The sequence below is a fragment of the Convolutriloba macropyga genome, chromosome 11 (genome assembly GCF_964194025.1).
Source record: "Convolutriloba macropyga chromosome 11, txConMacr16.3, whole genome shotgun sequence".
Taxonomy (NCBI): Eukaryota; Metazoa; Xenacoelomorpha; order Acoela; family Convolutidae; genus Convolutriloba; species Convolutriloba macropyga.
Window position 1 is genome coordinate 7,863,145 of NC_134478.1, and position 13,833 is coordinate 7,876,977.

The 13,833-nt window shown below is 34.9% G+C and overlaps 1 protein-coding gene across 5 annotated transcripts in view; it reads left to right on the forward strand.

The window, feature by feature from the left end:
- Positions 1-250: 250 nt before the first annotated feature.
- Positions 251-13,833, forward strand: part of LOC142349637 (synaptic vesicle 2-related protein-like) — a 39,892-nt gene continuing 26,309 nt past the window's right edge. For 2 of the 5 annotated variants that reach the window (XM_075401347.1, XM_075401342.1), the window contains exons 1-3: positions 1,184-1,458; positions 2,212-2,485; positions 6,858-7,090. In XM_075401347.1, the coding sequence (XP_075257462.1) occupies positions 1,428-1,458; positions 2,212-2,485; positions 6,858-7,090 (538 nt within the window). In that variant the 5' untranslated portion in view covers positions 1,184-1,427. The other 3 variants (XM_075401343.1, XM_075401345.1, XM_075401346.1) reach the window with 3 other exon arrangements.

The following is a 13,833-nucleotide window of genomic DNA, read 5'->3' on the forward strand; positions in this document are numbered from 1 at the left end:
AATACTACCACTGTTATATCTTTCCGCAAGCGGCCAAAAATGCATTAACGAAAAAAACACGCTCTTGTAAAATTTATGAATGAATTTGGAGCGTTGGAATACAACGAATTTCAAATTATGCTACTATTTTAATCTTTATGATGATTCATCGGAGTTCCTTTTAGGACGCCTGAGATCAAATTATTAAGTACAAGTTTATTAGGTTTAAATGTGAACCAAAATGATCCGCGTCTTTTTGGGATATTTTGTCTATGAGTTCGACTTCAACATTTAAAGCTTTATGCTTCCATGTTCTATAGCTAGTATTGACTATTAAAAGAGGGATATTACAGATATTCGCCTCCACATTTACATTTTTGCCTCATTCATTATGTTCCTTTATCCCATTTATCCGCTTGCGTTACCCCCAGTTCAACGTACAATCTATTGCGAACAAGCGGCGGGAATATTTCAAAGGTAACTTTGATAAAGCAGAGAAAGAACGGGATTTGAATAAAACACGCAGCCGCATGAAATTTGAAAAACTAGAAATTGACTGCAAATAGAATATCGATATATGTATTATAATGCGTGTAAGTGGTTGAGCCTTTTTGCAATATTTATATATTATTTTCCTTTTTTTTATTTATCTAAAACGGCAGTTATATTTGGTCATAGCCTCATCAAATTATCTAGTATGTAGTATCTATTATTTTTATAATTATTTAATTATTATCTAGTATCTATTATTTCATTATCTAGTATCTATTATTTTCCTTTTTCTTTACCTAGAACCAGTTATATTTGGTCATAGTTTCATCAAATTATCTAATCATATGAGTCAGAGCTGAGACAGTTTGACGTCATCTTCAGTTCAGGAGATACAGCAATAAGTCATACAATTGTAAGTCTTACAGTCATCTTGACATTTATTCGAATATTCGTAGCATCATAAATGCATGTTTTATATAAGCTAGAGATGGGCGGTAAGCCGTAACGGGTTTTATGATGCTACCATACAAATAATTGAATTAACTAACTTACAAGACGGGCAGTGTCTCTGATTATCAGAATAAATTTATGATAATAATATCAGAATTAGTTTTAGTTTATAGTTATAATACCATCTTTAAACATTAATTCTCAAACTGCGGCAAACTTCTAACAATTTAGAGTCAGCTAAAAGTCAGGTAGAGGTTAATTTTATATCCAATTTGAACCAAATTCGAATTAAAAGCACATGCATGCGAAATCAAAACAAAAATTGTACATGCTTGTTCGTAAATGCATAGTTTCTTGTTCGAATAAGATATTATAGTTCAAAGCTGATTACAAACTTTGCTTAAACGAACTTGTAAGAGCTCAATTTTTTCAAATTTAACTTTTCGTCATTGAAACAAATTATAGATCATTTAGTTGTATCTTATTTGAATTATATATACTTTATTATGTTTGGAGCAGAATCGGAAAAATTCCCTAGTCATTGAACATTTCAAACCTTATAAGATCTGATCACACGTATCTTGATCTTGTAAGATCTTTTAAGATCCTATGTAACTGCAAAGTTATACGTTGATCTCAAGATCTTAAATTTTTCCTATATCTAGACATATAGCTTATAGCTGACAACTTTTTTGTCCTATTAATTGCTCTCAAACGAAGTTTGTAGCAATTATATTAGTACTGTTGGTCTTTTTTATGCAATTTTTCGCTTGACTGATTTGTTGTCTGGCCCAGTTGACTTTATGTCCTCAAAAACGGGATAAACAGGTAGAGCTCAGAGGGCATTGAGGGCTCTCAGAGCATCTCTTCTTACTATACTCTAAGTATGCAATTCATTTAAACAGTTTTGGAGACATAAAACCAGGGGGTTCTTAGAGTCCCCCCCCCCCTCTTCAACCCCCCCCCCCTCTATTCAATCCCCCCCCCACTTCACCCATTCCCCTTCGTCACCCCCCCCCCCCGGCAATTAAGCTAAAGCTAGCCTCCCTAAACCGTACCTAGAGGCAGTCGTTTGAGCGCAATTCGCCCGACGTTAGTCGGCCATGTTAAGATCTTGTAATTTATGATCTTTCTTTGAAACTGCTGTAAGATGTGGGCTTTTCTTATATTCCCGGGTTGACAAAAAAGTTTTAATCCTTGAAATTTTTCATATTATGGAGACTTTGTCATTTATAGGATCATGGGATTTATAGGATCATATGTGATTTGAATTGTTCAATGTGTATATAGAACTGAAACAGTCAAAGACGGGGCCAATTTACGGCGCCATGGCCGAACTGTTACCTGGCTTGGAACCCAATAAAAAGGAATCAGAACAATTGACACACGAAAGCAATGGATCAGAGGGGGTCACGGGATCGAAAGAAGGCACGACATTGACACCATCAGAAGTAATCTCGTCTCTGGGTTTCGGACGAGCTCAGTTTGGAATCCAGGCTGTGTTTGCGTCCGCCTATTTCAGCCAGTTTATGCTGGTTAACATGATGGCGTATCTTTCCACCAGGTAAGAGCGCAATTTGAGTCCCCCAGGTTGAGGTGACAGACTCAGAGATCTTTGATCCCACCATTGGGGTCGCACATTGGGGGCATGGTGCGACTCAAATTAAAGGGTCTGGAAAGAGTTATGGTCGCATGATAGTCAGGACAATTATAAACTACGAAGGTGAGAGGTTGTTTTGGTCCAGCATGTTTAGGGTCTGATCCCGGGTCTTGGTCTCAACGCTAACAATTGCAAAAAAAAGATTGAACGAATTGGGGGCGAATGTGGTGATTGGTTGAAAAAATTGTGGTTTTTAGCGCTTAATGCTGTGAAAACGGCTAAGATTTTAAGCGGTGAAAACATCAAATTTTGCGACAATTTACCTTAAAAAATTGCAGCAAACCTTTTAGCGGGAAATCTTTGTACATTTCAGATTCAGTCTTATTTATGTTGAAACATAGGTAGTGAACGTTTGTAGGTTTCGAGCGGTGAAATTATGTATGAATCTAATTAAAATTCAAAATTTTAAGTGACGGGTGGCTTAGTGGAATAGGATGACTGGCATGCATGCATGAGGTCAGATTTGAATACTGGTACATTGGATCACTTTTGTCAGGATTGCGGTGAATGCTGTTACAAAAAAATCCATCGCAGCTATAATCCTCAATTCTTACAGAATTTCAATCATATAAAACTCGAACGCATTTGCAGTTGGAAACTCCGGGAGATTTGTTGTAAAAATTATTTATTCCATCGCTATTCGCCACAAGTCTTACAATGTTTTCTATGAAAAACTTTGACCGATAATCAGAAGACAAAAGTTGAAAAGTTGTCTGATCCAAAATAGCACGAAAGTTTGAACTAAGGCTGCTGGCACAAATAGTTTGTTTGCATGCACCGATCGGATTCATTTAAATAAATTTGATTACTGATGAATCTCTGCTTAAAAATCTTAGGTTTAAGGTTTGCTTTTACAAAGAAAATGGAAGAAAAATTGTCGTTATAAATTGCATAAGCATTGTTTCTTTGGAAGCCATGTGTTAATTTATGGTTCGAGTATTTGGTAAAAAAAAGTCACGTCCTGGACAGTCCTTTTGACCTCGTAATATCTACTTTTGTTGTTGTTTATTTGAGAACACAGTTAGAGGCGCAATGAAATTGATTTTGTTGAAACTCAGAGCAAGGTTTTTATAGATATTGTTAAAATTGCTTCCAATGTCTAAAAATCTGATTAAATATTAGTTGACGAAAAACTGATCACATTAAATGAGAATTGTCGAGTTTTTCTCAATAAATTATCTCCTAGTGTGTTAGATAATTGTCGGAATTCTGTTTAAGAAGAGCAGGAAGAAGCCGATCGGTGTAATATATATTCCAGTTTGTTTCTTTGTGTCATCACTTGCACATCATCAACAATGCTGTCCGTCATTATCGAATATTTGTATTACTGGAGCAAGAGTTAAACATCAAGGGGAAGTATCTCGTCTCTGATTATCCTGATCTGGTTTACTTCTGTTTATTTTTCTGTTTTCCGTTTTTTTTGCTGCTACAACTTAGTCAGGTATTCGACACCCCATTTCTTTGGGAACTTGCAATTGAATTTTTCAAGTTTTCTTATTAATTGTGTCCAGTTTTTACCTGATGGATAAAATGGCCCTGGCATAAATTTTCTGGCTCCTCTGATGACAAATCGTTTTAGTTTTAGCGTTATGGTATTGTCGATGTCATACAGTTGTGCTTTCAAGGATCAAAAATAAGGGTCACCTCAGTTTGCACTTTATCGAAGAGTTCTGAAAGATCTTTGTGATAATTTTGTCAATCGAATCGTTCCATGCAGACAAAATTTTTCAGTTCTAGCATCTCGAAGAGGTCGTCTGAATTCCAACTTTTCACGGGTTGACAGGAAACTGCGGTAATTGTCACTGCGATTTGATTGAGGAGTTCTGGGTTGTCCTAAGAAACTTTTGACAGCATCAAGAGAATCATCCTTCGAGAGAATCTTAAACCCCTCTTTATAATGCAAAAAATGATTTTTGACTGTGTATGACTTCAATGGATATAGTGACGAATCCATGGTGAAAAATAATCCAAAATGCATAGCACCTATGAAAAGTGTTGCAAAGTATTCAATATTCCTTTACACCAGTATATCTCTCTTCATTGGCTGACGTTTACATGTTTCATATAGAATGCATGGCTTGCAACTCTAGTTATCTTTTCAAAAACTGCAATTCCGTCAAGAATACAAACAGATTGTGATATTCTATAAATGGTGTTCTGGGATCCACTGAGCATTGCTCAAATGAATTTCTACCTTGATTAAATCAACTGGTGGAGATGATTTTGTATTAACTATGCGGAAACTTTATTTGCGTCTGAAGCTGTCTTCTTGTATTATTGGTCTTGCTAAATTTCATCCGAAACTTTGTTGTATGACGCTGTAACCGGTCACTTTCGCTGATGAAAGATCTGACAAGACAATTTTTATCCAAACACCATTAGGTTGTTTTCTTCATTTGTCGTTCAAAGATAACTTGTTTAATAGGTTTAGTGGTTTTCTTATACAAGAATCTTATAATGATCAAAAATTTCTTCCGATTGAGTTTTAAAATTAATCTTCTGCGTACATGTTTTCTTAGATTTAGTTTGTTGTTGAACTGACATTGGTGATCTGGCTTACACGTGCTGCATATTTGACGCTTTTTAGCGTTCGACAAAAATTGGTTAATAATGGAAGCAGGTCTATTGCTGCTGACCGAATTTTGTTGGTTATTTGCTTATTGATTTGCAAATGCTCTATAAATGGTTGCTCTTCTACAGGTTTTATATTGCTCTTCAAATTTTCTATTTAAACAGGAATTCGCAAAAGAAGATTTTGGCAGTTGTATCAAAGATCGGGCTTGTTGCCCAAACTACAAATTTTCATTGAAATGTTCTGTTTTTGACTGTTTTTTAACACTAGAAGACTTCACAAAGGCAATTGAGATTGAATGTTTATTGGCCATTTTTAACTTCAAAGCGGCGATATCATTCATTAGCACGGTCAGTATACTAATTCTATAGTTACCCGGGTCAACAATCATACAACTTTCTTTGATTTCGTACTAGGTCATATATGATTTTTAGTAATCATACTAGGTCAAATATGATTTGTATGAATTCTTGGTAGTCATACAAGGACTTTGATTTTCCATTGAAGTTGAAAAAAAAAATCTTGGATATCATACAAGGTCATATATGACACATAATACATTGACTGGTGCCACAAATTCTCGTATAATGTACTCAGAGTATTTATTAAATTATTATATCGCATTGGCAATCCACATTTGATTCTTCGTGTGCGCTAAAAAGAATAACTTTGTGGTTTAAACGTATTCAGAAAAAGAATTTGACGTGATATGCAAGGGTTTATTTGATTAATTATTTTTAAATGAGCATGAGTATGCCAAAAAATTTGTTATCTGTTTGGACTTACTCTTTTATATTGTGCCCAACTTGCAATTGATATTGTATGTTAGGGTCTTTTGGTGGATCACCGTGTGATGCAGGGGTATTATTTAGGTGATGCCTTACCGAATAAATACAAAAAACATAAATGGTTAAAGATTTTCAAAAAAAAGATGTATGATTCTTGGTATTTGTACTAGGATCATATATGATTTCTTAGTGATCATACAAGGATCATATATGATTTCTTTGGTTTCATACAAGGATCGTACTAAGAAATCAAGTATGGACAGTATGAAATCATATATGATCCTTGTATGAAATCAAAGAATCTTCAACCCGGGTATGCAAACATAAGATCAAAGATTTTGCGGTGTCAGAGAAAAAGAAAAAGTTAACTCAAGTTTATTGAAAATGTAGTTTTATTCAGTTTTTGAGTTTTTTTTTCGTCCCTATAAATTCATGGTAAATTTTTGGGTTTAATTTGATCTGAAAAATGAATTAAAACATTGTCTGCATAATTTCTGAAGACTAATTTAATCTCTTACCGGGCCATACAAACCATAACTAGTGCAATGAAAAACAAAATTTTTTTCACACATTCTAATGAAACGAAAATTTTTTGGTCGTTTTCTAATGTAATAATCAATGTTTTTAAAAGATTAAGTGAATTACCTCACAAAGTACATTTTGGAAAACCAAATAATAGAATTTAGAAGTGTTTAGTTTTTCTATATATGAGAGCGGTATGACGAGCAACTATAGCAACCATAGGTTGTTTCACTAACTTAGACTTAAAACATATAATTCCTCATAACTTTCGATACTAATTCTCAGTACTTAACATTTTTGAGATTAAGGGTGCATTTAATCCTCAGCTATACCTATGAGTATATAGATATTACAGATCTAAATAAATATTAATTTTGTTCGATTTTTTAATTAGATTGTACGTGGAATTGGGACTGACGTCAGAACAGGAGTCAATTCTGAGTGTCTCTTCCTACTCTGGCTTTGCAGCCAGTCATTTGTTCTGGGGATGGGTGGGTGACCAGTACGGCCGAAGAAAATACGCTCTGGCCTCTGCTATCTGGATTGTGTTTTGGAGTCTTCTATGTGTTATTGCACCATCTTACGGATGGCTCGTCGGATTCCGTTTTCTCTATTCTCTGGCTGGAGGTAAGATAGACCTACCTGGCACATCTGTTAAGGTTTGGCATTACAAAGTGTGTGAGAAAATTCGAACGCACGAAGATCCATTACGTTGCAAATAGTATGTTTTAAAACATTTTTTTTTGTCAAAATCAAGCTTTGTTCTGTTACAAGAGCACGTCTAGATTTCGCGTTACTGGACAAAAGAGTCAAATTTCTTGTTGAAATTTTGGTAATTTTTTTGAATCATGATTATGTTCTTGACAGTTGCAATAAAATTGGCAACAGTACATTTTACCGGGAAAACAGACTCGATGTACATGTTATTTACAGCCTTTTTAAAAGATTAGAGTTGTGAGCGTTCATGGACAACAGTGATAGTTAACAAAAATTGTGCAAATTTGCTTCAAAATTGGCAATATTTGCCTAATTTTCCAAAGATGCCCGTTTTTGACCAGTTCTGGACAACAATGAAAATCTTCTCATCGTTGTTCACACCATCACTAATGTCCACGGTTACAGTATCTGATTTCCACGATAGATAACAACGTGTCAATTAGTTCGAAAATTAAAATTGCTTAATTAGTGATTGAAAGCAATCTCATATGTTTTCGATCCCATATTGCTCGCATAGCCACAGTACAAAAAAAACCTTGACTGCAACCATGAGTAATTGCTGATCATATTGAGCTTTTACATGATGAATTGGGGAGAGCTTCAATTGTTAGGGCAACCCAGAAAACCGCTTAACAAAAAGTTTATCCTTCAGTTTCGAGATTTGTTCTCACGTGACCAAAGTGGGCAATTTAATTTTGCCAAAGTGGGCAAATTTATATAAAGGCTCATCGCATGGGTTGAGAAACGAAATGAGTTGTTGATATTTGATTTATTGAACTGTTGATCTGTTGAGTTGACGACCATAGCTATGAAAAAACAGTTTAAATCTCAATTTAATTTTTATCAAGCAAAAAAGATTAATTTCCGAAAAGTTGCTCTCAATACAAAATGTGGATTAGGAAGACAATTTTCAGTTCTGAAATTATCTCAACCGCGCCGCTCATAACAAAAAAATTCTCTTGATTAGGCCCCACATTTTCAATTAGCTTAAATAAATTTAAATCCGAGTTTAATACGGATATGGGTTTCAATTTTCGTGCCCTTTTCGTCACGGTGGTTCACGGTTAGCTTATCAATTTTTGGTATCGTAGACTACAGCCTAAATTGGACATATGTTACAACCAAATGTCACTAATGTTCGCAAAGGGGCCCGAAACCTCAAAATTTTGAACTGTACTATCTGCAACCTACAGGCCTGGACATGATCTGACCAGAGGTCACTTTGATCTTGGATGGTCTGGTCATAAGCGAAATTCGGCTCACAATAGTCTGTTCAGAGGCTAAATTGGGTGCATGAAATCCGGCCTGATGAAGAATCCCTCATCAGATTTTGTGAGTCTAGGAACGTCTCTACGTTTTTAGATTCATGAAATCTGATCAGAGATTCTTTCGTGCGCTCATTTATTAGAGGTGCTCTGATTTAATCATTTTGAAATTCTGAGCGGAAAAAAAACAAGAACTGCATATTGTTAAATCAACACCAAATCAATTTATCAATGAATAATCAAGCCGACTTTCAAACATCAGAAACACAAACTCGAACGTTCCCAAAAAATATTACCATGAAAACGTACATTATGCCAAAAGAAATTGCTTTTCACCTATACTAATATTTTATTTATTCTAATCAGAGATAATTTGGAGCGCACGAAAGTCTGGATATTGGTCTGATAGTTGCCAGAAGGGGCGATTGTTGAAAAATTTCTATCTTGGCACCTTGCAACGATCATATCAAGACATGGCAAGATTTTTTTGACGAAAACCGAACTGATAACTGAAAACTGAAATGATCTTGATCAACCATTTCCGTGTTTATCAAGAGAGAAAAGAGCTCAAGTGTTTTGGCATGCTCATGGAATTAAGTTTCGACATGCAAATCATGTAAGGGCCCGAAAGACTAGGGTAGCGGATAGGGGAAGCCGGTGCAACAGGTGATCATAATCTGGACAGTAGTAGTGAAAATGCCTGGTTTGTAACGGGGGGGGGGACCTGTCCCCCCCCCCCCCCCCCCCCCGGTACAATACAGGCATGGCCTTTTTTAGGTATCCTTTTCGAAAACTTGTAAAACTTCTCGAAAATTTTGTTTCTCGAGGTTGGGAAAGACTTGTAATTTTTTTTGAGAATTTGGTGTTGTGAGAGTGGTGGAACTTGTAAAATTTTCGGAAAATTTCTGGTGGGGTGAATGAGTGAAACTTGCAAAATTTTTCGAAAATTTTGAAATATTTTGGAAAATTCTGAATCCTTTTTCTAGTCTAATGAGACTAATGAAGGACTGAAAAGCGAAAGTGACTAACCTGATGCAATACTGAGGTGAGGGAAGAAAAAAGATAGTTTAAAATTGATAAGTTTCTGTTCCAATGTAAGAATTTTAATAGTTTTGCGAGTCTGAGACCGCACAAGTGGTATTAATTTCATGGGTTTTATTGCCCATATGTTTGAATTAACAAGCAAGTGCGAAGTATTGAAATTGGAAGTTTGTTGAATTTCAAGCCTGGAGAGAAGTTTCAAGTAGAGTTTCGAACTGAAAATAGCGCATGAGAATGAATGGGGGACAAAATATCGTTAAAAATTGGCTGAAAAATTGAAGAAATTGGGGTGTAAAATTTGTCTGAAAATCGGCTAAAAAAGTGATTTTATCGCTTCATTACTGTGTCGGGAAGTGCTTGATATGGGGGCAAATTGAAATTTGGTAAAATTAAGGGTTGAAAAAAGTTTTGGTGGAGCGCGTAAGGTGTATTTTTGAAGCCATTTTGAGTCAAAAACAGACAAAATTTTGAAAAAAAAAAGTGGAAAATTTGGTGTTTTTTGGTAGTAAAAAGTTAAAAAAAATTGTTTTTCGCCGCCAATAAGCATTTTTATACAATTAAAAAACTGCTAAAATATGGTACGAGAAATACTGTCAAGGAATCGGGTTTATATTAAATATTATTTAGTGATAACTTGTAACTACATTTTTTGTACTTTTTGATGAAAAATGGCCAAAAATGTGTAGAAATTGTTAATTTTTGAGGAAAGAATTTAGAATAAAATGTTTTATGCTAGTTATAAGGGAGTGGGCAACAAAGTGTTATAAGGTGAATTTTTGCTCGAACAATTAATAAAGAGTAATTGGGTGTTGTTTGCATGTTACTTTTTGTTAAATTTTTGTTATTTTTCGGCATTTTTTGTCAAAAAAGTGAAAAAATGGATGTTTCTTGGCCGTAGAATGTATAATAAAGTACTGTTTCGTAGTTGAAATGCAAATTGCAATGAAATTTTGTCATTTCACAGCTTGGCGAAACAAATAATAGTGATTAATTGGGTGCTGAATATATGTTTTTTTTGTCACTTTTTATGTTTTTTAGTTAAAACTATCACTATTTTGCGAACCAAATGTTATAAAAGAACAGTCGGCTAAAATAGCTGACGTCCAATTGTACAGTTTTCAGTGTGCAAGGTCATTTTAATTATTTGCGCTGAAATTGTGGATAAAAAGTGTGAGAGTTTATGAACAAAAAAAGGCATGATTTGCGCAATTTTGCCGGTGATTAACACATTTATGTATCTACGAAGACTTCTTTGAAGTGTTCATGTATGACTTCACAACATGGTAGACAAAACTTGGGTGTGGCAGCCATAAAACTAGGCTAAGTTTGAGTTTGAGTTCTATTTTTAGCATAACTGTGCAGTCGACCATGTAAAGCCAAAGTGAGGAAAATTGGTCTTAATTAGTTGTATTGTATTTCAATTTCTTTAGGATCCAATTCAAAGCAAGTCGTGCTTCCTAAAATTTCTCTTACTGCGTGTGGATTCCAATAAGATTGTATTTCTTGTCCACAACGGAAACAAAGTTATGACTGAAAAACTTTCCTTTAACAATAATGGTGACTTTTACCACGAATAATATGAAGTTCTTTTTGTTAGAATTTGACACTTGAAATGAGCTGAATGATCTGAGAATTCAATTATAAAATAGTCAAAATTTATAAAGTCAGCTTCACAGAAGAATGTCGCACACACAACAAACAATATCAACAAAGGAATAAGTTTGATTTAGTTTTCATAATTGAGATCGATTCTTCGTTTCTTTGGTGCAAAACACTTGCTCACGGGTGGAGTCGCAAAGCTTCCACTGCTCGAAACAACATCTGGTTTGTTTTCGGGTTTGTTTTCAGGTGTACAGGCAATTGTATCTTGAACCATGGCAGGTGTTGGTGGTTCGCTAAAAGTTTCTGTGCTCTCAATATCTGGTTTCATTTTCCAAATGCTTTCAACCAGTTCAAGATCTCTCCAGTAGCCCTCCTTATTTTCGTACAGCGGGATTTCTTTCACGTCATAATTGTAAAAAATTTTTCGTACTCCATCGTCCAATGTGTCTGGGTCAAATACAAACTCTCTGACATAAGAAGTTACAAAATCCAACAAGTTTTGAGCTCCTTTCATAAGGCCTTTCTCAAATCGAAATGACTGAATAAAATCAAAAATCACAATAGGCACAATCATTTTTACCTCCAACAAGTTATAGTGAGTTAACAACTCAACAAAAGCAATCATTCATTTGGTTGACTAGAAATTTGCACGGCATTGAGTGGGACACAGGAAACTATCCCTATATTTAACTCACACAAATAATTCAAAGCGTTCGCTTGAGGAATCCGGGTGCAGTATTCTACGCTAAGGGAGAGGAAAGAGTGAAATTTTTGTCAGATTTGCTTGAGTGCTCTATTATTGATCTGAATTCACTCGCGTCTCCTTCGATATCAGTGAAATATTTTACAAAAAACTGTCAAAATCATTCAAACGGCAAAAACATTTTCAACAAACATTGGGCAAAAGAAAAAAAACATTTTCTATTTCAACTGGTTAACAAATGAGAGAGGAATTGACGAAAGTGGAAGCACCCTTGTCACCGAGTTCAACAATTTGCGCTTTGATTACGGGGGACGGGAATCTTAGTCTTTCAATTTCCAAAGACGAAACCATAAAAACCGGAAACCAATTTTTACAGTGAAAAGTTAAAATGTTGCTGACTGAGGACGAAATTCGCTCATTTGATCATTTAGTATATTAAATTGAACTTTTTCTTCAGTGGAGAAAGCAAAATGTCAAACACTCAACCCAGAGTCTGTCTTCCGAGACTCTTACTGATGTCGAAGCACCCGGTTGGTGAAGAAATAGACAAGAACGATCCTTCACTGCCAAAGGAGATTCAACACTTGGTGAGGGAAGAAAGAGTACACACACAAAATTGTTCATTATGACAAAACTGAGAGACTCCCGGAGTGCTTTATGGTTCATATGAAAGACTTTCTAACTGAGTTCAATTGCTATGAATTGTTTTATGTAGAGTGACTTTTTCTCAATACCTTTTTTTAAAAAAAATTTATTTTGTCTCGAGATGGAGGGAGTAACAGTTGATCAAGTTGACGCTGTTGTTGAAGAAAGTTTGTTTGAAAAAGAAAGTAGCAGCAAATCTTCATGGAAATTTTGTAATCAAACAACGTTGCCACGGTCAGAAGTTGTATTTTTCGTTCAAATGTTTGTTAATTTACTGCTGATATCACTTTGTATTGTTAAATTAACAATTTTGAAACCAAATTGTGAAGAAACTTCATTTTGGATATCAATATTCTCAAGTTTAGTTGGATACATTTTACCAAATCCAATACTATGAATAAAATTATATCTACGCAAGATAGGGACTTCATGGCCGTTGTAGGGCCTTCAGGTTGTGGCAAAACAGAGTTAATTTTCAAAATGTTGATTGGAAACACATTTTACCCAAAATTTAACAACATTATTTTTTATACAGAGAAATGCAACAAATATACATCAAAATGGAGATGACACTTGGTGTTACATTTAAAAAGTACACCAATTTAGAATTTTTGAATAGCCTTGCAAACTGTCTTCTGATAGTAGACGACTCGTGCGAAGAAATTTACAATGACAAAGGATTTGTTAAATTGGCCACTGCAGGGCGTCACAAAAACATTAATGTTATTTATATCAAGCACAACCTTTACCAACAGAGCAAGTGGTCTCGTACAATAGACTTGAACACGACACACGTCATTTTGTTCAAATCAGCCCGTGATATTCAACAATTGAATTTTTATGTAAACAGTTGAACCTCGTTAAATTTTTAAAACACTGCTATCAATTGTCAACGAAAGAACCGTTTGGGCATTTGCTTATCGATCTTGATCCAAAAACTTCTGATTGTTTACGATACTGTTCAAATATAACTGAGCCAGGTCCATCAGTTTTCTATCTTCCATCTGATAAAGCAGAAACAACTCCTCTAAACAATGAAAGAGAAAAAATTATCTATACTGAAGCAAATGGTGCATTTGCAACCAAAACAGTTAAGGAAATGTTTGCGTAGTTGTGGTAGTGATGCTATACTGGTTTTGTGTGAATGTCTTCACAATGTTTTACTGGGACATGTTAGAGTGAAAGTAAGAGACTTAGAAAGTTACAGACACATATTTAAAGGTGTTCTCAAGAAAAAGTCATCAGTGGATAAACGGCAAGCACTTTTACTAACAAAAACCGGTTTCCAACTGATTCAACTAATTATTAAATTTTGTTTCATCCATTTGAGTCAAAACAATGTCAACTGCTGAAGAGTTTATTTTGATTCCCAAAAATCAGTTTATGAAGGAGCAACC